The sequence below is a fragment of the Ylistrum balloti genome, unplaced genomic scaffold (genome assembly GCF_031769215.1).
Source record: "Ylistrum balloti isolate Yb309-2 unplaced genomic scaffold, AGI_CSIRO_Ybal_v1 Utg369788, whole genome shotgun sequence".
Classification (NCBI taxonomy): Eukaryota; Metazoa; Mollusca; class Bivalvia; order Pectinida; family Pectinidae; genus Ylistrum; species Ylistrum balloti.
In genome coordinates, this window is record NW_026781973.1 from 200,475 (window position 1) to 223,882 (window position 23,408).

A 23,408-nucleotide genomic window follows, 5' to 3' on the forward strand; every position below is an offset into this window, starting at 1 on the left:
AGAAGAAGAAGAAGAAAAAATAGTGATTTGTATTTGTCTGATAATTTCAAACGAACGTCAGTTATATTTTTTACATTCTCGGCCACATCGGGTAAATGAATTACGTTACTAAAGGTAATTCATTTTCGTTTGGATTTTTTTTAGTTCTAACTTTTTTTTTCACTTGAGCGAAAAAAAAAAAATCCAAACATAATAGATTTTTTCACTGAAGGGGAAAACACATACTGGGAATAAAAATATTTTTCCACTTAAGTGTAATAGCACATTACGTAAATTAAAAAAAAAAAAAAAAAAACGCCATTGAAATGTAATTTCATCACTTATATATATGTATATGTTAACACACACACACACACACACACACACACACACATATATATATATTCTATCTATATATATAATATATATTACCAACATGACAATAAATTATTAAATACAGTGCGTAAGCTGGTGTAAACCTTTTTCAGAAATACGAATTAAAAAATTATATTTTTTTTAACCATAAAAGTTCACCCCAGACAAGGCCATTTACTACCATCAATGCAGGTACTTTGAAATTCACATTTTCCCAATAATCCCTGCGTGTCAAATCGCCCTTGTATCAAACACACCGTAGCCAAGAAGTCTTAACTTGCCACTCAGCGTGTGTTACTTTTAGTGAATGTCCGCAACACTGTAAAGCGTTTGGACGTTTCGTCTACGGCCATATACCTTTGATCGATGACGGATTCCGCCTTAAAGATGTCTGGTCCGCTAATATCGACACTTCATTTAATTATGTAGAGTTTCCGGATCCTGTTTTCGTCTTTAATTTTACTAAAAGTGCTGCACTTCCGGTTGTCAAACCAACGTCAACAAGAAGGTCTGCAGGTGGCTTTGCATTTATTTTCTTCTCTTTTCTCTTTTTTAGTTGTCATTGGTTGTTGTTGTATGAAATAATCTTTCTGTTGTCATATATAATTATATTTTATCTTCACAATTTGATATATGGTACTAAACTTTGTTTTGGGATTCCCGAAAAATGAAAATTAGGAAATCAGCGATTGACCGTTACTTGCATTAATTTGTTATACTTTAAATAGAGAACTTCGGAGCTCTGGCACCTTCTTGCTTTAAGAATAAGAGGTTTTGCTTGTAATCCATAGTTGCACCTTTTTGAATACCACATTACTCGGAAGGGTTCCGACTCTTTATCCGAGAAGTTATTTTTCTCCAATTCGACCACGAACAAGACAAAAATTACATCGCGGATAGATAGTCAGAATCCTTAAGGCTAATATAATGTAGTAATGACTTTGTTACATTTATGCATGTTGATATGAGCCTGCATAGGTCTATTTAAGTGATGAATATAGTATTGATGTGAAGAATGTTCTTTATATGTGTATGGTATATACATATACATTTTGTATATGCTTCGATTAAATAAAGTTATGAAGTGGTAATATACCATGGTCAGGGCTCTCGTTTAGGATACTTTGATGTCCATGGTTTTATAAAAGACTATTGAAATGATTGAAAATGAGATGTCACAAATCCTTGTCAACAGCTGTAAGCTCCCTCTATTTGATATTAATGGTGATCATATAATTATGACTTGTGGATGTATATCTCAAGAATCTCAATACCTGTTATTTCCAGCGCAATAACAATGTATATAATTATAATAATTGGTAAATCTTGTATGACAATGCTATTTACATGTATCAGTTATCCAGAGTACAAGTATTAACATATTATCAAGAGCCACATGATTGTACCAAAGTCAATTGTCTAATCAATCCTAGCTGTTTCTGAAACACTTCCGTTTCTACTCTTACTATTGATTTTGTAGGACTGTTGATTGGCAGAAAATGTGACAGCCAGAAGGATGAATTACTGGACAGCGTGTGCCTGTGTGTACATGATAACATACATAAAACAGAGAACAAGAATAAAATCCTAGGTACAGTTTCATCATTTATTTGTATAAACATTGAATGGTATCTTGATATGAAATATGTGTTAGAAGGCAGATATTAGATGTAAGAGGACAAGTATTAGATGAGAAAGAACAAGTGTGATGTGAAAGAAGACAGATATTATTTGTGAGAGGACAAGTATTAGATGTGAAAGGACAAGTATGATTTAGATGTGAGAGGACAAATACTAGACATGAGAGGACAAGTATGATTTGAAAGAACACAAATATTAGAAAGAAGATGACAAGCATTAGATGTGAAAGGACAAGTGTGATGTGAGGAAGACAGATATAAGATGTTAAAATATTAAGATATGTCAGATGTGAATGGACATATGTTAGATATGAGATAGGGTAAGTGTTAAATGGGAGAAGATATGTTAGAGAACATGTTTGATGTGAAAGGACAGCTGTTTGACTTTTTAGAACAGTTATATGTGAAAGTTTAGATTTTGATTTTTATATTCTAGCTTAACTTATGTACCACAATTTAAGATATGTTTAAAATAAGTTGGGCAGCATTGACGTGGTAATATTTCAGAGGAAATTAAAAAAACACTCACTCACCCATTTTATATTTTTGGTTCTAGAGGTGCTTCTTTTTTTGATAACTGTTATAGATGGCTTTTTTTCCAGGTAGGTATCATTTGACGTAACACTTACCAAGATGTTGGACAGACAGATCTTTACGGATAGCCATGCCAAGTCCATTCTCACTACCATGAACAACCTTCGCAAGATTAATAAGTTGTGTGATGTCATATTGCGTGTGGAGGGACGAGACTTCCCGGGACATCGCATTGTGTTGGCAGCATGTAGTGATTACTTCTGTGCTATGTTCACCAATGAGGTATCCTTATTTCAGAATTTGAATACTTTTGCAACATATACTACCACTATTTCCTTATCAACATGCTTATGGTGGAACAATCTTTTGGGGTGATATAGTGTTACCTGAGTCTAATCTGCCTGTCACATCCTTCCTGCTGTGTACCACCCTAACACATTTAATATCACTATCATCACTCTGAAGGGAGAGCATGGAGTAGGCACTTTGTCCATCCCTCTGTCATAATTTTGTCAGAAACATACACAAAAGCTATAGGAGGTATTATCATGAAACTTCATAGGTAGATTGATCTCAACAAGGAGAAGTGCAATGCACCAGAATTATCACTCTCTTTTGCATGACTTTGGAGTTATTGCAGTGGACAGTGCATAAGAATTATATTATTGCCCTTTCTTGTTTTTGATACTTAAATTTTGTCCCAATTTGGGAGCATAACCTGTCTCTGACTGCCCTTGTTATTTGAAAATTGTGATAAAGCTTAATACAAATTTCAGCTTGTAGCTACAACACCTCATATGAGTTCATGTCAAAGTAAGAACTCTAAGGTCAGGGTCATATTATTTATAGAAAGTCAAACTTAATTGATATCAATTTCAATGCAGAGTTTTATATTTATTTAGTTTCTAGTGGATGCTATTCAACTCCCAAGACATCAATTAATCATTCCAACTGTTGTTTAAACATACCTGTTATACCACATATTGCATAACACTTTGGTATGTTTTAAATGGCTGACAGGATGGAATTTGATCGAAATGGCACTTCACACACTCATGGATATTAAAACTGGCAACAAATAGTTCACAATAGTTTTTGGTAATACCCTTATATTTAACTGAATTTCTGTTCTTTGTTTCCTTTGAAGATGTGGCTGGTGGTATAGTTACAGAATAACATCACGCAGAAGTTTTGTTGAAGGGCTTACTATAGAGACCAGGGACAATGTTCCAATATGATGATGAATGATGTAACTAGTATTATGTTGCAAAGGCTCTCAGTCATAATATTACAGCCCATCTGATTATGTAAACGATACACATGTAGGTACAGAACAGGTAAATTTAACATCAGCAAGGCGCTTAATTGTGAAAGAAAAAGATGACTTGTATATAGACAATGATAATGTGACTTCAGAGACTGATATTTTGAGTGCTGATTGGAAAATTACTTGTTTTGTATACACGTGTCTTGATAATTTGTCATTTTTTCTATGTATTTTGAGAAAAATGAAAGGAGGAAAACCGATCATTGCAAATAGATTTAAAATCAGGTATGATTTTTCCTCAATTGTAAATTATCATTTGTATCACTTTTAGATGTCAGAGAAAGACAAACAAATCATTGAGCTACACGAGATCTCCAGCAGTGTGATGGAAGTGTTATTGGACTTTGTCTACACTGAGACTGTCAATGTGAGTGTGGAGAATGTTCAAGAACTACTGCCTGCAGCCTGCCTACTGCAACTAACAGGTATGTAAGTCTCCAACAACTTACAGATATGTCTGTCCCCTACAACTTACAGGTATGTCTGTCCTCTACAATTTACAAATACGTCTGTCTCCTACAACTTAGGGTACATCTGTCTCCTACATATAATTGGTATATCTGTACCGTACAACTTACTGGTAAAAAAATTTGCATTGAAATGTTATTGTGCCAAAATAAGTATGACATTTGCTTTAATCTTTTTGTACATAATATAAATCCATCAGACTAGTCCATGCTGATTTGGTTGTTTTCTTGGGCAAAACACTTTATCATAATTGCTTTGGATGAGATGCGATGTTCATTATGCAATGCATATTGTTAATTGAAATAACCACCAGCTAATTCAAGGACACTCTGCCTTTGGCTTTTAATGGGGATAAACCCCTGTGATATGAAGGTGAAATTTAGTGATATCTTTTTGTTATTAACTGTTTGGTTCCAGGTTGTAATGTTAGTTAAAACATTTGCTCACAGTTTTAAAAGTAAGCTGAGAGTGTAGTACTCAAATTTCTCAGTGCAATTGTAAAGAATTTACTTTGTACATAGGAGTGAAGCAAGCATGCTGTTCCTTCCTGGAGAAACAACTTGACTGTACTAACTGCTTGGGAATCAAAGTGTTTGCTGAACAACACTCGTGTGAATTGTTGCTAGCTGCTGCAGAGTCCTTTGGTCTCAAACATTTTGAAGAAGTTCTTATGCAGGAGGAATATCGAAACCTTCCTTTGGAACAAGTCAAGTCACTCATCAGAAGTGATGAACTACAAGTAAGAGGTCATTTCTTGTGCAATCAACAACTAACAATGATTTCAGAAAATCTTTGTAAATTTTCGCAGCAATTTCATTATAATTTTATTGATGTTATTGCATTGTGTGATTATTTTAACATGATGTCAAAAGTTTTTATGAGATATATTATGGTATGGCATTGTCTAGAGATTTCCAACAGCAGATATTCTCTCTTAGTTTTCAACCAATGAATTTCAAACTTTGTACGCTTAGTTAGAATGACTTGATGTAATTTTTAAGTGAATGACAGTTTGATTCATAAGTAATTATTAGATTTATTGTCCCTTGTTGTTTTCAATATGTCATTGTAACCTACAGGATGCCTTCTCTCTTCTTCTCAACATAACTCTTCAACAGGGATCTCTCAGGCTTAATCAGATGTTGTGTATTCCTGAATGAGAGATTGATTTGCCAGTGTAACTAAGAGTTACTGATTGAAAGTTGGGTGGAAGGGGGAATTATAGTTTTCCTCTCTGTTATCCATCCCTGTGTCTGTGAAATTTGTCAGCACTTTGGCAGCATTAATTCCTTGAGGGATTTTCACCAAACTTCACACACATATAACAAACATCAAAATATATTGGACAAATGGGAGTTTCAGTGTAATCATTGCTGGGTCAAGGTCAAGGTCACCATAACAATTTTTAAGAATTAATTCTCAACTGGCAGTTTAATTCCTTATGGGATTTTGATAAATCTCAAACACACACATATGACCATCACATGTTATCACACATGGGTAATGAAACTGTATTGTCAGATTGACATACAGATTTATTGTATTGTTCGATTGAAATCAGTTAAAATGAATTTGTATCTACCCTTTTGTGATGTTATATAGGTCCTATTCTTTTGTGACTTCTGAAAGGCCCTACTCCTTTGTGAAGTCAGAATTTTGTCCAGAGATCTTTCTCTCAGTTTTTAACCCATCTCTTTCTTGATGGATTAATCACCATTACTTGAAATCTTGTTTTCTTAAGCAATATGATTGTCAATTTTTTTCAAAGAGTTATTGCCCTTTAATTTTTCAGTATTTCAATCTTGTTAAAGCATGTATCACTAAATATTAATTGAAATTGATTCTCTTTTGTTAAATCTTGAAAATTGTTTAAAGCATCCATGTGTTTTTCATTAAAGGTGAACTCTGAAGAACCAGTGTTCAATGCAGTGATGACATGGGTAAAATATGACCCAGACACTCGTAAGGAATATCTGGCCCAACTTCTGCAGCATGTCAGGCTAGCCATGTTGTCCGCTAGATTCATCACAGATGTTGTAGATGATGAGGTAGGTATAATTATCATTATAATCCTTCATACCTGTTGGTCAGAGATAGATACAGTGGTTCCATTTCCAGGTCATATCAGTGGCATCACTTAAATTGTTTTCAGAATGTACCAAGACCACATGTAACTTGTCTCAACCCGACGGTGAGACAAGAAAATCTGATAACAGTAAAAATCATGGATTTACCTGCCCAGGGTTAGAGGCAAGGAAATCTCATACAGGTAAAAAAAGTGGATTTACCTGTACAGGGTAAGAGACAAGGAAATCTCACACCGGTAAAATATGTGGATTTACCTGTACAGGGTAAGAGACAAGGAAATATCACACTGGTAAAAAGTGTGGATTTACCTGTACAGGGTAAGAGACAAGGAAATATCACACCAGTAAAAAGTGTGGATTTACCTGTACAGGGTAAGAGACAAGGAAATATCACACAGGTAAAATATGTGGATTTACCTGTACAGGGTAAGAGAATGTAATGTCTCGGGACAAGTTCAAGTTTCAGTGGTGTAGGGTAAAGGTCAAGGCTACTGTTACTTTATTTAGAAAATCATTGTCAGAATTCAAGCGGCTTATTTCTTGATTGGTTTTCATCAAACTCTTATAAAGGACCTTAATATCACAGACAAGTTTTGAGTTTCAAGGGTGTACAGCAAAGTCACAATAAGTATTTAAAGGAAATTCTTGTCATCTCTCTAGTTGCTTCTTCATTTCTTTAGGAATCATAATACTCACACAATCTGCTTCCTTCATGACAATGCTTAGGTCAACATGGAACAACAAGAAGTACTGTATTGTTTATAATGCCATGTTACATTTAAGCACAACAGGAGAAGCCGTTGGCCATGTCCATGTAACTGATGGGAGCAAGCTTGATAAAAAAAAAGGAATTCTTTTGGGACTTATGAATTACATTTATACATTTATATGAAGTAACATGCCAAATTAAAACTGTGCAACAGCTGAAATACTTCCAGCATAGCACCATTTTTCTTTTGTCTTCTTGATAATTTGCATTACCTTATTAGGCAATGTAGAAATCTATACCACTTTCAAGATAAAGTTTATGGATATATCAGATCAGACTTCCAATGATCCAACAATACTTATAATACCTTCAAACTATTTACTACATATCACCATTTCTTGCTTACAGCCTTTGATAAAAAGATGTCATGAGTGTAGAGATCTTCTGGATGAAGCCAAGAAGTTCCATCTACGACCTGACCTGCGGTCCAGCATGGTTGGACCAAGGATGAAATCAAGAATAGGTATAAGTGTAGTTTGTATGCCCAGCCATCTAGAAGCAGAACTAGATTAACTCCTTTTGATAGCAAAAATTCTAATTTGGGTATGTCAAAAACCTCTAAATGAAAGAAACTCTTTTCTTTGAGATATAAAATACAGTGATCTATATTGTAATTTATTTTAATAATATAAACGAAAAAGGGAGACATCTGCTCAATTAGTAAATGAAACACTTATATCTCAAGAAAATCATGGCAAAGAGACGACCACTTATTGAACCAAAATTATGAACCCTCCTCCAGGCTCAAATAAGTGACAATCTGGAACAATGAAAACCCCTTCTGACTCATATGCATGCTTAAAAAACATTCTGAGATGTCTATGCTGGCAAGACCAGTGTACGACATTCATGATTTATTGGCACTGTGACATTCTGGTGATGATAGAAGGGTTTGGGTCTCATTTAAACATTGTGTGCATTGTCTGTCATTTGAATATGAGAGGGTTTGTGTCACACCAAGACCTGGTGTACAATTTCTGGTTTGTTGATGGAAAGGCTGAGGTCACACCAGGACATGGTGTACAATATTAATGTTTTGTTACAGGTACAGACAACATTCTGGTGATGATGGAAGGGTTTGGGTCACACCAGGACATGGTGTACAATATTAATGTTTTGTTACAGGTACAGACAACATTCTGGTGATGATGGAAGGGTTTGGGTCACACCAGGACATGGTGTACAATATTGATGTTTTGTTACAGGTACAGACAACATTCTGGTGGTGATGGGAGGGTTCGGGTCACACCAGGACATGGTGTACAATATTGATGTTTTGTTACAGGTACAGACGACATTCTGGTGATGATGGGAGGGTTCGGGTCACACCAGGACATGGTGTACAATATTGATGTTTTGTTACAGGTACAGACAACATTCTGGTGGTGATGGGAGGGTTCGGGTCACACCAGGACATGGTGTACAATATTGATGTTTTGTTACAGGTACAGACAACATTCTGGTGGTGATGGGAGGGTTCAGGTCACACCAGGACATGGTGTACAATATTGATGTTTTGTTACAGGTACAGACAACATTCTGGTGGTGATGGGAGGGTTCGGGTCACACCAGGACATGGTGTACAATATTGATGTTTTGTTACAGGTACAGACGACATTCTGGTGGTGATGGGAGGGTTCAGGTCACACCAGGACATGGTGTACAATATTGATGTTTTGTTACAGGTACAGACAACATTCTGGTGGTGATGGGAGGGTTCGGGTCACACCAGGACATGGTGTACAATATTGATGTTTTGTTACAGGTACAGACAACATTCTGGTGGTGATGGGAGGGTTCGGGTCACACCAGGACATGGTGTACAATATTGATGTTTTGTTACAGGTACAGACGACATTCTGGTGGTGATGGGAGGGTTCGGGTCTCATCAGAACATGGTGGAGGTGGTTGAGCAATATGACCCAAAATCTGGCGAGTGGAGACGACTCCCAGTAAGTAAGATAATTATATATGATGCTAAGTTTTTCAGTCTGTTCCCATGGAATGAAGGTCTGAGTCTACACCAGCTGAATCCAGAATTTTTGGAGGCAAAGTTTTGATAATTTCTAATGTTACAATCCTAACTTTTTAGTCTGCAAAAATCACATTCGCTTGATAGGACATACTTATTAAATGTATTGGATATAGTTATAAATAAATTTCTTCTCCTATCTAGTCAGGCATGTGCATTGAATATTTGGCCAGTTCAGGAAGGATTCAGTTTACAAAAGTTAAATAATGGGTGTCAAGAGTGATGACAACAGCTCCTTTCCAATTCACGATTTATTCGTGCAACGGTGGCTTACATGTTTCGAGTCCAAGCGACTCGTCTTCAGAACAACAGCCCCAGATCGTTACGTCATCATATTAGTTGGTTATGTCATAAATAATGGTAGAAATGAGACGTAATGATCTATTAGATAAGGTGGAAGTCACTGAACTCTATAGAGTTAGCGGTTTACAATTGATTTAACTATACTGTCTGGGTTATAGAATTAAAGACTCTAGGTTAGAGTCTTCTGTTGTTATCAGTTACACAATAACAATATTATAGCATTGGAATAGATAACGATCGTTGAGTGTGACGATATGATATATATGTAAAGCTAACACAGTGACTAACAATGTGAGTACATCGTAATAAATAATGAAATAAGAAAGAGTTCATAATTAGAATGAGATGAAACTGGAATTAGTAATAACAGTTCTAAAAATAGATGAATATTCAGTAAAAATAGATGAGTATCATATACGTCGGTCCGTATACAAAGTTAATGTTCAATGGTTGAAGTAGATCACCATGAAATAAGATTGATCAAATAAAGACTTAATTATCTGATTATTTAAGGTTGAAAATTGTGAACTTGTGATCTATAAATCAGGAAAGTGAGTAACAAGGAAAGAGAATTGGTTTTTAGTGTGCAATAGAAGAGTTGTCTGACTGACGAAGGGGGCTGGTTTGTCTACCAAACGAAGGGGGCCAGCTTGTCTGACTGACGAAGGTGGCTGGTTTGTCTAGCTGACAAAGGTGGCTGGCTTGTCTACCTAACAAAGGTGGCCGGCTTGTCTGACTGACGAAGGTGGCTGGCTTGTCTACAAAACGAAGGGGGGCAGCTTGTCTACCTAACAAGTGTGGCTGGCTTGTCTACCCAACGAAGGGGTCAGCTTGCCTGACTGACGAAGGTGGCTGGTTTGTCTAGCTAACAAAGGTGGCTGGCTTGTCTACCCAACAAAGGTGGCCAGTTTGTCTGGCTGATGAAAGTGGCTCGCTTGTCTGCTTAACAAATGCAGCCAGCTTGTCTGGCTGATGAAGGTATCAAGCTTGTCTGACTGAAGAAGATGGCTGGCTTGTCTAATTGGTGAAGGTGACTGGTTTGTCTACCAAACGGAGGGGGCCAGCTTGTCTGACTGACGAAGGTGGCTGGTTTGTCTAGCTGACAAAGGTGGCTGACTTGTCTACCCAACAAAAGTGGCTGACTTGTCTACCCAACTAAGGTGGCTGACTTGTCTACCCAACTAAGGTGGCTGACTTGTCTACCCAACTAAGGTGGCTGGCTTGTCTTCCCAACAAAGGTGGCTGACTTGTCTACCCAACAAAGGTGGCTGACTTGTCTACCCAACAAAGGTGGCTGGCTTGTCTACACAACAAAGGTGGCTGGCTTGTCTACCCAACAATACCTAACAAAGGTGGCTGGCTTGTCTACCCAACAATACCTAACAAAGGTGGCTGGCCAGTTTGTCTGACTGGCGAAGGTGGCTGACTTGTCTTGTTGATTAATTGAAGATGGCTGGATTGTCCAGCTAAGAGAGGTTAACAAGTCCAGTTGCAGGTGACTGACTGACATCTCTTTTGTCATCCAAAATATTCCAAAGTTATGTTTTCTGTTTTTCTTGCTTTTGCAGAATCTGACAAAGAGACGGCGATATGTTGCTGCTGCAGCTTTAGCAGGGAAGGTATATGTGATAGGTGGATATGATGGACAGTCACGTCTGAACACTGTTGAGTGTCTTGACATATCAGCAGATGATCCGGTATGGCAAACTATTGCACCCATGTCTCACAGGAGGGGACTAGCAGGGGTGTGTGTGTACAAAGGTAAGTTATATGGAGTTGAATTTTTGGATTAATTTGTAAAATTAATTACTTGTTGTACACACACATTATATTATTTTTGGTGAGGCAAATCAATGGTCAAACCATAAATGAAGACAGATTCCAAACTTCTACTATTGTGTCTATCATGCAGTAAGCCCAGGGCCAAATTATCTGAATAAAAAATTCAGGGATGGGCTTATTACATAACCTCAGGGGTCAACACCTTACTCCTGATGCCAAACAGGTGACAGGCTTATTACAGGATCTCAGGGGTCAACACCTTACTTCTGATGCCAAACAGGTGGCAGGCTTATTACAGGATCTCAGGGGTAAACACCTTACTTCTGATGCCAAACAGTTGGTGGGCTTATTACAGGATCTCTTCTGACTCAAAGTTATGTTTAAAACTTCTGACTTGGGGTTTGGCTTATTACAGTACCTTAGGGGGAAACACATTACTTCTACTTCAAAGTCAGGTTTTGGCTTATTACAGTACCCTGGGGAACCACATTACTTCTACTTCAAAGTCAGGTTTTGGCTTATTACAGTACCCTGGGGAACCACATTACTTCTACTTCAAAGTCAGGTTTTGACTTATTACAGCATCCTATTACTTTCTACTAAAGAAAAGAAATGGGCTTATTACAGTACCCCAGGGGGACAACACATTATTTTTACTCAAGGCAGGTGATAGGCTTATTACAGGACCCCAGGGGGACAACACATTATTTTTACTCAAGGCAGGTGATGGGCTTATGACGGTTCATGGAGAATCATCAGTTTATAATATTACTGGATGTCAATATACCTGGGAGGTCTAATTATCAGACAAAGGGGCTATCTAAATAATAATATTACTATGCTTTGATTTCAGGTGAGATCTATGTGTGTGGTGGGTTTGATGGGTTCACACGCCACACGAGTATGGAGTGCTACAACCCCCACACCAATCAGTGGCACATCCTTAGTGGCATGGCCGTTGGACGAGAAGGGGCTGGCCTGGTGGTGTCGGGGGATAAGATATACGGCATTGGGGGTTACGATGGAGTCAACCTGCTGGACTCGGCAGAAGTTTATGACCCAGTGAAAGAAGAATGGTCCAACATTGCACCAATGTCCACCAGGCGATCAGGTTGGTGGTGAGGTTTACAAAATTGATAAAGAGAGAATGGATTGATATCATTTCAGTTCAACAAGTGAAAAAAACTTCATATGATCATCTAAGATTATCTATTAATTTTGCAGATTTAGGTAAAAAGTATATATCACATACAATGTACTCACAAAAGACTTTTTTACTCTCTATGATGAGATTAACTTTAGCAAATTATTTGTAAGATCAAACAGAGTTGCCAGAGACCATATTGAATTTGGCAGGAAAAGCTTATTATCACTGCTTCTCCAAATCTATCAGAGAAGATATGTTAAAGTTTTAGTAGTTTGCTCCCCTTAGAGTTGGTTCGTGGTCCTTACTAATACTCAGTTGTACGTTATCTTGGGAGCATATATACCTGTACAGGTAAATGAGGTGTTTGAATCATGAGGTGTCAATGATTGTGTTATCATAGCAAACAATCTCTGAAAAACTTTTTGATACATTGAAAAGTTCTATTTATATAACTTTGATTCTTAAAGGAATAAGATTTGGGACAGGACAAAATCTTCAATACAGTGAGATTTTCAAATCATCGATGTTCCATTCATAGAAGTTTATCTATAGTACACTATTTCACACATGATCATCAAATTTGTTCTGTGGGTACATCCTGGGAATTTGGATGTTACTGTTTGAAAATTTATCTTCCTGACTTTTATTTGGACCTTCGACCTTGTTTATAAAATAATATTTCCAACGTTGTGGTAGTACTCCTTTGGAATATAGAGCCCAGCTAAAAAAAGTAAGCATAATTAAGGTTGAAGGTAGAGATCAGTGAACAACATCTGACAGATGTTATCAACAAAATTCATTCTCTGTCATGTTTGGACATATCATACTTTGTTGTCATGTTATACTGATGTAGAGATAGAGTGCCAGTTTCTCATCAAATTTGTGAGTCATGGAATATGTTATTTTAACAAGAGGCCAAGGTGCCTAAACAGTCACCTGAGTGAACATACAAATAAAAAAAAACGAGGTAGGTATTGTGTATTAAGTCTGTCAGTGCCACACACTGATCAGGGTAGGTATTGTGTATTAAGTCTGTCAGTGCCACACACTGATCAGGGTAGGTATTGTGTATTAAGTCCGTCAGTGCCACACACTGATCAGGGTAGATATTGTGTATTAAGTCTGTCAGTGCCACACACTGATCAGGGTAGATATTGTGTATTAAGTCTGTCAGTGTCACACACTGATCAGGGTAGGTATAGTGAATTAAGTCTGTCAGTGCCACACACTGATCGGGGTAGGTATTAAATCTGTCAGTGCCACACACTGATCGGGGTGTGTATTAAGTCTGTCGTTGCCACACACTGATTGGGGTAGGTATTAAGTCGGCTGTATCCCGGAACGCATACATATCATAAACATGTACCTGGAACTTTGTTTTTACAGTGATTATAGTCTATATCATTAATGTTAGTTCGGTTTATCTGTGTTTTTACCTGTGGTTCTCACCTGTACATGTATAAAAAAAACTCAGCCAAAAAAGGAAATAAAATAAAATAATTAAAGACGTTATATGATAAAAAAAATATATGGTGACATAATGTACATGTAATTATTATGCAATTTTTAATGATGTTATATCATTTTTGTTGTATATTCCAAAATAATATAAACTATTGTGATATCATTTCCACTACATAATTTTATGTTATAATATTTTTGGGTTCAGATGACATTTTTCCAGTGAAATGATTTAATATGAAAACTGTTTACTTATCTTAGTTCAGTCTTTTAAAACATGATTCAAAGTTAATTCAATTTATTTCTCCTTTTTACAAATGTACATAGAGAATGTCATACAAAACACATATACAACAATTAAAGGTTCACAGAGGCTGAAACATTAATAATATATATAACTGATATCATGGAGGACAAACAATTGAAAATATAAATCTTCTGAATTTACACATTTGTTTTAGTAATTCAATATTATTTGTATTCATCAATGATTGGAATTTAATTATATTTACTCTTTAACAATAATATTCACCTTAAGTAATACTTCCTTTTACTGAGAAATCTAGAACATTTTAATAAATAATGAAATTCATCTCCAATTTTATAATCATTACAATACGTACAGAATCTTTCTTCCCGCGCAATACCATTCCATCTACCCGTTCCAATTATAAACTTATGATTAGTTGTTCTTTGCATATCCCATATATAGCTTAAACCACATTCATTGAAGATTTTTCTGATATATAACAGCCACGGACTAGTTATACCATTTTAAATGTTACTTTTATATAAAACAGTGTATAAAATATAAGAGTACTTGCTATCATGTGCCTGTAACAATTTAGACCAATAGGTAATCATGCGGACCTTTACATGATTACGTAAATGATTATGCGTAGATTTATTATTTATCAATTTGACATAGTAAGAAGATGATTCAATTTTTTAGAAGGACATGTGCATGTACACATGTACTTTCTGTCTGCAATACTGAAGTATTAAGAGACAAAATATCAATAATTAATTGTTGATTTATAATGATACATCTGTAATATCTGTAAAAATTACAGGTAGATCCACAGGTAAAATATCTCAGGTAAATACAGCATCTATATGAAACAGATTATAATTACCCTCCCTTTGATGTTTCTACCTATTGTCATGGACATGGATGCGTTCGGGGAACACCCCATTAAGTTCTGTCAGTACCACACACTGATCAGGGTAGATATTGTGTATTAAGTCTGTCAGTACCACACACTGATCAGGGTAGATATTGTGTATTAAGTCTGTCAGTGTCACACACTGATCGGGGTAGGCATTAAGTCTGTCAGTGCCACACACTGATAGGGGTAGGTATTAAGTCTGTCAGTGTCACACACTGATTGAGGTGTGTATTAAGTCGGTCAGTACCACACACTGATCATGGTAGGTATTAAGTCTGTCAGTGTCACACATGTGACAGGTGCACAAAGTTTATGACTCTACCACAGGTGTTATATTCCTGTTTCACTGGTTCAAACTCAGATTTTCATCACCTAAGTAAGGCCAGATTTCTGAAGTAATTCTCAAAATATGTTCATTATTTCGGACACTAAAAAATCAGTTCAGTATTTAGAAAGGAAAAGGAAATGGTATTAGGATGATAAAAAGGACATCATTCTGGATTCAAGACATGATTCCTTTAGAGAGAGTTGGCTTGGGGAAGTTACAGTGGACCTAGTTTTTAACTTGGAAGGTCTCTGTCCATCCTTTACACAATAATAGTTAAAAATAATAGAAAAAGTGTTCTGATTGTTTTACCTTTTTGTTATGTGTAACAGGGGCTGGAGTAGCAGTAGTGAATGACCTTGTGTACGTATGTGGAGGGTATGACGGAACTGACCACCTAGCCAGTGTTGAGAGCTACAACACACACACTGGACAATGGTCAGCAGTCACACACATGATTGTGCCTCGATGCTATGTGGGGGCTTGTGTACTACGAGGAAAATTATTTGTTGTAGCAGGGTAAGTGGATTTTGAACTGCATCAACTACTTTTATAGAAAATATGTTTACACATTAAGTGTATATTGGATCTGATTTACATTCACTAGCATCTTTGTGCTTGAGGAGTATGCATATACAACCTTCAAAATTCATGGAATTTTAAAATACTAGACTGTATATGGTTTAATTCTGAATTTTTTTTTTAAGCTATGACGGTAATACGCTTCTGAATACTGTGGAAAGTTATGACCCAACCACAGGGACGTGGGAACTTTTAGACAGTGCCATGAAGACTCAGAGATGTGATGCTGGTGTAACAGTGGCACGTAAGTTATGACACAGGTTTCCTGGCGCAGTCCAATGTGATGTCCAACCCGATGCCTTTTCACTTGGTAAATGTGTTCTTGCCAGTTAAAAAATAAACCCTGGCATGTTTGGTGTTCAATAAATTTTCTACATGCTTGCCTTTCTTCGTATACATTCAACACCCAATTGTGTTACTGTGGAATGTTTTGGATTATGGATCGACTGAATGGACTGTTGAGAAGAGTATATAGGATTCACAGAATGGTCATGGCGATGTCCTACACACTTAGCCATGTCTGGTCAACAGTACAGGTGCTGCAAACATCCATTTGTGTCAGTTCACAGTATTTAGAACTCACAGAGATGTCTGACCATATACAATTGTCCTACACATCCATGTCAGATCCACAGTTTTATGCTGCACCCACAGAATTGCCTGATGGACCGTATACCAGTGTCCGGCACACCTGGCTTGTCGCATAAAGTAGATAAACCAATCCAGCTACAGGCTTTGTCAGGATATGAAGAAACTAGAGGGACAACACACCCCTGAACAGTTTCCTGGTAAATGTCTGTTGCCAGGTTTGAATTGTTTCTGTGATTTATTAACTGAAGACAGTTTGAATACCTGCCATTATATGACAATGTATTTTATTTCATATCATTTAAAGAGGTATGTTTTGTTTTTGTCTCTGTGTAATCACATTCATCAAGGAACATTCCTTGTTAGTTAGTTTTGGGAACAAGTGTCTTTTCTGAAGTATTATAACTTTTGAAGAGTTGATGAATTATAGGATTAGTGTAGATAAAGTTGAACCTCCTTATCTTGAACTTACATTACTTGAAGACCAGATTGATTCAAAGAATTTCATTGGTCTTGGGAAAACTTCATCACAAACATTCAAATTCACCTAAGATGAATACTCTGATAAATGGAAGTGTTCCCTCTGTCTTGGTGAAGTTATCTTAGGTCCTGTCAAAGTTTTCTCACTGCTGAGAAAAAGTTTTCCCACAGTCCAGACAAAGTTTTCCCACAGTCCAGACAAAGTTTTCCCACTGTCGAGACAAAGTTTTCCCACAGTCCAAGTTTCCCCACTGTCAAGACAAAGTTTTCCCACAGTCCAGACAAAGTTTTCCCACTGTCGAGACAAAGTTTTCCCACAGTCCAGACAAAGTTTTCCCACTGTCGAGACAAAGTTTTCCCACAGTCCAGACAAAGTTTTCCCACTGTCGAGACAAAGTTTTCCCACAGTCCAAGTTTTCCCACTGTCGAGACAAAGTTTTCCTACTGTCCAGACAAAGTTTTCCCACTGTCGAGACGAAGTTTTCCCACAGTCCAAGTTTTCCTACTGTCCAGACAAAGTTTTCCTACTGTCCAGACAAAGTTTTCCCACTGTCGAGACAAAGTTTTCCCACAGTCCAAGTTTTCCCACTGTCGAGACAAAGTTTTCCCACAGTCCAGACAAAGTTTTCCCACAGTCCAGACAAAGTTTTCCCACTGTTGAGACAAAGTTTTCCCACTGTCGAGACAAAATTTTCCCACTGTCGAGACAAAGTTTTCCCACTGTCGAGACAAAATTTTCCCACAGTCCAGACAAAGTTTTCCCACTGTTGAGACAAAGTTTTCCCACAGTCCAGACAAAGTTTTCCCACAGTCGAGACAAAGTTTTCCCACTGTCAAGACAAAATTTTCCCACTGTCTTTGTGACTTTGAGATAATGAGGTTTGACTGTATTTTTATTGATATTATTATTTTTTTTTTGTTACATTGTTTTTATCAAAGCCACCATTAACACAATAAGGTTGTATCAGAACATGTATCTATGTGTTGTAAAGTGATTTGATAGTTTAAGATAGAGCAGGTGATCTATCAAGTGTTGTATATTTAATTATATGAAATATTTCCACATTATTAATAGGAGAAAGCTATCCAGACTAAGACAAGTACTTTTATGTCACTGATTATGGTATCCTGATTTAAAGCAACCTTACTGAATAAGCAGTGCAATTTCTGTGCCTCTATAGTACACTTTTTTTGCAGTGAATTACAGTGTATTGTAGGGTAGGGGAAATAAGCGTTGCAATGTCCGCTCCTGTACAGTACACTGTATTGCAGTGTATCACAGTGTACCGTAGGGGAGGAGAAATAAGCATTGTAATGTCCGCTCCTGTATGGTACACTGTATTGCAGTGTATCACAGTGTACTGTAGGGCAGAGGAAATAAGCATTGTAATGTCCGCTCCTGTACAGGACACTGTATTGCAGTGTATCACAGTGTACTGTAGGGCAGAGGAAATAAGCATTGTAATGTCCGCTCCTGTACAGGACACTGTATTGCACTGTATCACAGTGTACTGTAGGGCAGAGGAAATAAGCGTTGTAATGTCCGCTCCTGTACAGTACACTGTACAGTACACTAATTTTAATCAGATTGGATTTAATGTGGAACCATGATCAAGGTCTCATGAGGAAGCTACTTCTATTGCTGCAAAAATCAAACTGCCTGTTGTCTTTGATGAATGAGAATACAATTTCAGCATTAATTATGATTCCTATTTTGTACCTTTATAATGTGGAAACTTCCAGGTTTCTTTTTTATTGTTTTACAGGTTATATGATTTGGTATGTTTGTTGTGGGTTATTAACGTGAATCTAGACCGTAAAACTAGCTTATAGCAACCCCTTCTGTAAAATGACTTTTTCTTAAAAGTGACTCTTTCTGTAAAGTGGCCTCTCTTTGAAAAGTGACCCCTCTGTACAGCGACACTCTTTTTAAAGTGATGTCCCCTTTTAAACAACCACCTCTGTACGGTTACCCCCTCTTTGAAGTTAACCCCACTATAAAGTGATGCTCTCTATAATGCATTCCCCTCTGTAAAATGACCTCTTGTTAAAGTGACCCCTTTGTTATAACCGAACCTCTGTAATGTCACATCCTCTGTGAAGTGACCTCCTTTGTGAAGTGACCCCCTCTGTAAAGTAACATCCTCTGTGAAGTGACCTCCTCTGTGAAGTGACCTCCTCTGTGAAGTGACCCCCTTTGTAAAGTAACCCCTCTGTGAAGTGACCCCACTGTACATAAACACTTTATTAATTAAATCTCACGTGAGTATAATTATTTTTGTATTTATCATTACTACAATAATTATAATATATTAACTATTTAAGAGGACTTCTGATGAACATCTGAATGCTGAATACTTTCACCAAATCTCGACCAGTCATGTGATATAAAACTTTCATTGCTGGTGGATAATTAATTGATTTTTTTTACTTTTTTGTCCCAAGTTTTTATAGATATAACAAAATTTGTGAATTTACACTGCCATTTTCACCCCGGTGAAGTTTTGACATCGACTAATTTTCAGTAATTTGGTGGTATACGTAAAGACATGAAAATAGCTTTGTATTGACCCTGACAACAAATTGAAAGTGCTAGCATTATACTGAGGACTTTTAAATATTTAACTTAGGTGCTATTTATAGAAAAAAACACCTTAGGGGATTCTATTGTGTTTGGTTTAAATATAACGTCAGCTTCATGTATTTCATCTGTTTGGTATATATATAAATATTTACTAGACAGAGCTGATTGTTGGTGAGCTCAGAGGGTTCCGGGTTGGAAGCCTGGTCAAACCCTGGATTTTTCGCTCCTGTTACATTTGGTGCTTATGACCTAACCTGGCTTCAAGTAAATGAATGTTTGGCAAGGGAAACCTAAATCTGGATTATAACTGGATGTTTATGTAGTGGTACTGAACTGGGTTGATTATATCCAGCCAGGTATCTCAGTTGGTAGAGTGTCTATCTAGAATTTGGAGGTCCTGGGTTTGAACCCTGGTTTGGCCGTCTATCTTTCCACTTCTATTATATATAAAATAGACATTACATATGTGTAAGTTATTGAATGTTTTGGGGAATGTCTTCTGCATTCACTATTATGTGGAGATGTCTGGCTCCTATAATGTTACTCTGAAATAGTCTTTCAATGCTTTTGGGAGCGGAGGGGTTGAGTGTATTTCCCCAGATCCATTGTAGTTAGACCTGAAATCTGTTATATGGTCCTCTAAAGTTAAACATGAGTTAGTTAAACGTGAGTTGAGATACTTACGCGCTGGTTACCATCAATTTTTCGGAGGAGGTATATACTGTAGCGTCTGACAGGAGAAAGTAGAGGATGACAAATTCTCTGTGATTACTTTAATATCATTATCTAAGCATTTGATAATTTAAAATGATATTCGTATATATATCAAGTACGGTCTGATTTGCTTGATAAAGAGTGTTTGATATTGTAAAATATTAAGTAAAACTACCTGGTACATACTATGTAGATTTGTATCCTTTCTAATTGCTTTGATATTGAAATCTAGACATTTGAAAATTTGAAATAGAAAACTGCCTGGTATGTACTTTGTAGATTGCTTTTTATAAATGTAGCAGTATTTCAGTATGTCATGTTGGTGAAAATGGAAAAAAAGAAAAACAAGAGAATTTTAAACGGAGTCTGTAGTTGTATTGAAATTTTATCACTAGGTCCTGTGAAATTACAGCATTGTGCTACTGTATTTAAAATGAATCTGTTAAATTCTGTAATTTCTCGATAGATAACCTGACCAGAGGTTTTATTCAGAATTAACTGATTAGATTGTATGGTTGATGTTCATTTTCAGGGATTCATTTGTGTTAAATTTCCAAAGTTTTGTTTTGAATTTTTTTGTGAAATGACCTTGCTTTACTCTGAAGATTGATTGGGCGGATTGTGGTGATTTTGACTTGATACAACAAAGGGCACCTCTATCACACACCTCTATCATTATCTGAGGTTTAAGGTTGAATTTCTTCAGAAAAAAGACTTTGATGTATTATTTCATTCATTTCCTTTAATGACCATCTCATTTGCACTGGTACTTATGACAAAAAAGGGTTGTCATTTCTCTTAGTTGGCTTGTAAGTGTCATACATATTATACATGTATGTTATCTAGGTTGAAATTTATATAAAAATGAGTCTCGTAATTTATTTTCTGTCTTTAAAGTTTGAAGGGGAGCTATTCTTCTCATATTTTGGCAGCAGCAGTTTATCCTTGGTTCGTAATGGTTGATGTTCAGATTTTTTCCCCTCCAAAATGGCAATCTCCACTTAACAAATAATTTGATATGTGCGGCAGGTTTGTGGGATATTTTCATCAGTTATTTTTGGATTTTGTATCCAAGTTTGTGTATGTTTCGTTCAAAGATTTGTCTGAAAACATGTAAAACTGATATAAATATTTAACATTGTTTTGCTTTATATCGCTGTTACTTTGAATTTAGCTATTTTTCCTATACTGTATAAGAAATGATTATGAAATATGATTTTTTAAAATTTTGCATTCACATTGTTGATTCCACATTTGAGAGTCTCCTCTAAATATTTGTCTTAGATTGTCAAAAATATGATTTTACATCATGTTTGAATAGTATTACTGAATCAGATATTATCCAGGTCTGTGAGAAATGTAACTACAGCTACTTGTTAGAAAAGTTCACGTAAAATCTGACTTGTGATTTAAAGATGTTAGAAATCCCAATGGTTAAGCAGGTAAAATAGACGTGGTATCATGTTGATTTCCATCTTTTTTTTTTTTAAATCTGTTTGTTGTGTAATATTAATACATTTATGAATATTCTATGTACAATGTTATAAAGTGAAGATTAAAAGACATTTATGATATAACAGATTTGTGTTTGTTCACTTTGTTACAGTGTATATTATTCTCCGTTTTGTACATGTAACTATAGTCAATCAAAATACAAGAGACATACTGGCAAATATTATGGGATGTGTGCTAGAAGGATATCTCTCTTGTGATTGTATTGACTATAATTGTAATTAGAAAATACTTCATTTTTCATATTCACATTACCAACAACATTTTGGGGAATATTTATTAGATAACCTGATCTTTCAAGATGTAGAAAAACATGGTTATGGACAAGCTGAAACATGGAACAGACATAAAGTGCATTATGACACTACAGTACAATGGGACCAGGTACAATTCTCTAGTCTCATCATTACTTTGGTTGGACAGCAGCTGGTAAATTATCTGGCATTTGTCTGGTTTTGAGGTCACCTGATTGACTCAGTGTGATCCCCTTTTGTCCAGTGTCGTAAAACTCCTGAAACTATTTCAATGAAATTTCACAAAAACCTTCCATGGCTAAAGGTACACCAAAATTGTAAATTATATGGTCCCCAACCCCAGGGGCCTGAGGGGCGTGGTCAAAATGGTCAAATTGATTGAAACTTCAAAATTCTTCTTAAATCTCTGGTATGGTAGAATCAAGTACTATTCATAGATGGAAAGGCCTTCTGATGCTTTACCAAAAATTGTAAATTTTATGACTCCAGGGTTTCACTTTTCTCATGAGGTCCTTGACCCCTCAATTACAGTGTTAATGCCCTTTAATTTCTTGTCTGGAGCATAACTTTGCCCACAGATAAAAAAGGATCATGAAACAAAGTGCATACATTGATCATACGAAGACAATATGCTGTGTACCAAATTCTGGGCCCTCAGTTACAGAGTTATTGCCCTTTGTTAAATATATTGTCCAGAGCATAATTTTGCTTGCATTTAAGGTAGGATGATGAAAGATGGTGTAAACATTGATCATATGAAGAAGTGCTAGAGCCCGCAGCCTTTTAATCATAGAGTTATTGCCCTTTGTTAAAATTTTGTGTCTGGAGCATTACTTTGCTTGCAAGGTGCAATGTAGCAAAATCAGGGCTGATGAATCCTTCAGTACATAGTTTTTGTTATTTGTTAAGAATTTGTGTCCTGAGCATAGCTTTGCTTACATTGAAACTGGGACAACAAAGCTTTGTGTATATATTGATCATAATGGAAGAATGTTCTGTATACCAAATTCAGGCCTGCAACCTTTTATATACAGAATTATTGCCCTTTCGTAAAATTTTGTGTCCAAAAAATAAAATCGTTTTCAAGGTGTATTCATCAGTTTCGCAGAAACTCTTGTTTATATCAGCAAGGAAATTCTCAATGGCCATATGCTTATCCTGTAATAAGCCCAAAGGTCAACACATTATTTCTTTTTCAGAATCGGGGGTGGGCTTATTACAGGACCCTGTGGGTCAACACAATACTTCTTACTAAGTCAGGAGATGGGCTTATTACAAGACCCAAGGGGCAAACAC

General features: G+C 36.4%; 1 protein-coding gene across 2 annotated transcripts; it reads left to right on the forward strand.

The window, feature by feature from the left end:
- Nucleotides 1–1,852: 1,852 nt before the first annotated feature.
- Nucleotides 1,853–21,918, forward strand: LOC132544264 (kelch-like protein 12). Of its 2 annotated transcripts, XR_009553991.1 has the most exons (12): nt 1,853–1,945; nt 2,597–2,810; nt 4,127–4,280; nt 4,845–5,062; nt 6,222–6,371; nt 7,528–7,642; nt 9,025–9,131; nt 11,083–11,275; nt 12,150–12,407; nt 15,731–15,917; nt 16,106–17,627; nt 17,667–21,918. XR_009553991.1 is itself a non-coding variant. In XM_060207836.1 (11 exons), the coding sequence occupies exons 2-11, from the start codon at nt 2,628–2,630 to the stop codon at nt 16,233–16,235; spliced, it is 1,695 nt and encodes a 564-aa protein (XP_060063819.1). In that variant the 5' UTR covers nt 1,853–1,945; nt 2,597–2,627; the 3' UTR covers nt 16,236–21,918. The 2 variants fall into 2 exon arrangements, 1 of the variants encoding a protein (XP_060063819.1); XM_060207836.1 differs by having other exon boundaries at nt 16,106–21,918.
- Nucleotides 21,919–23,408: the final 1,490 nt, after the last annotated feature.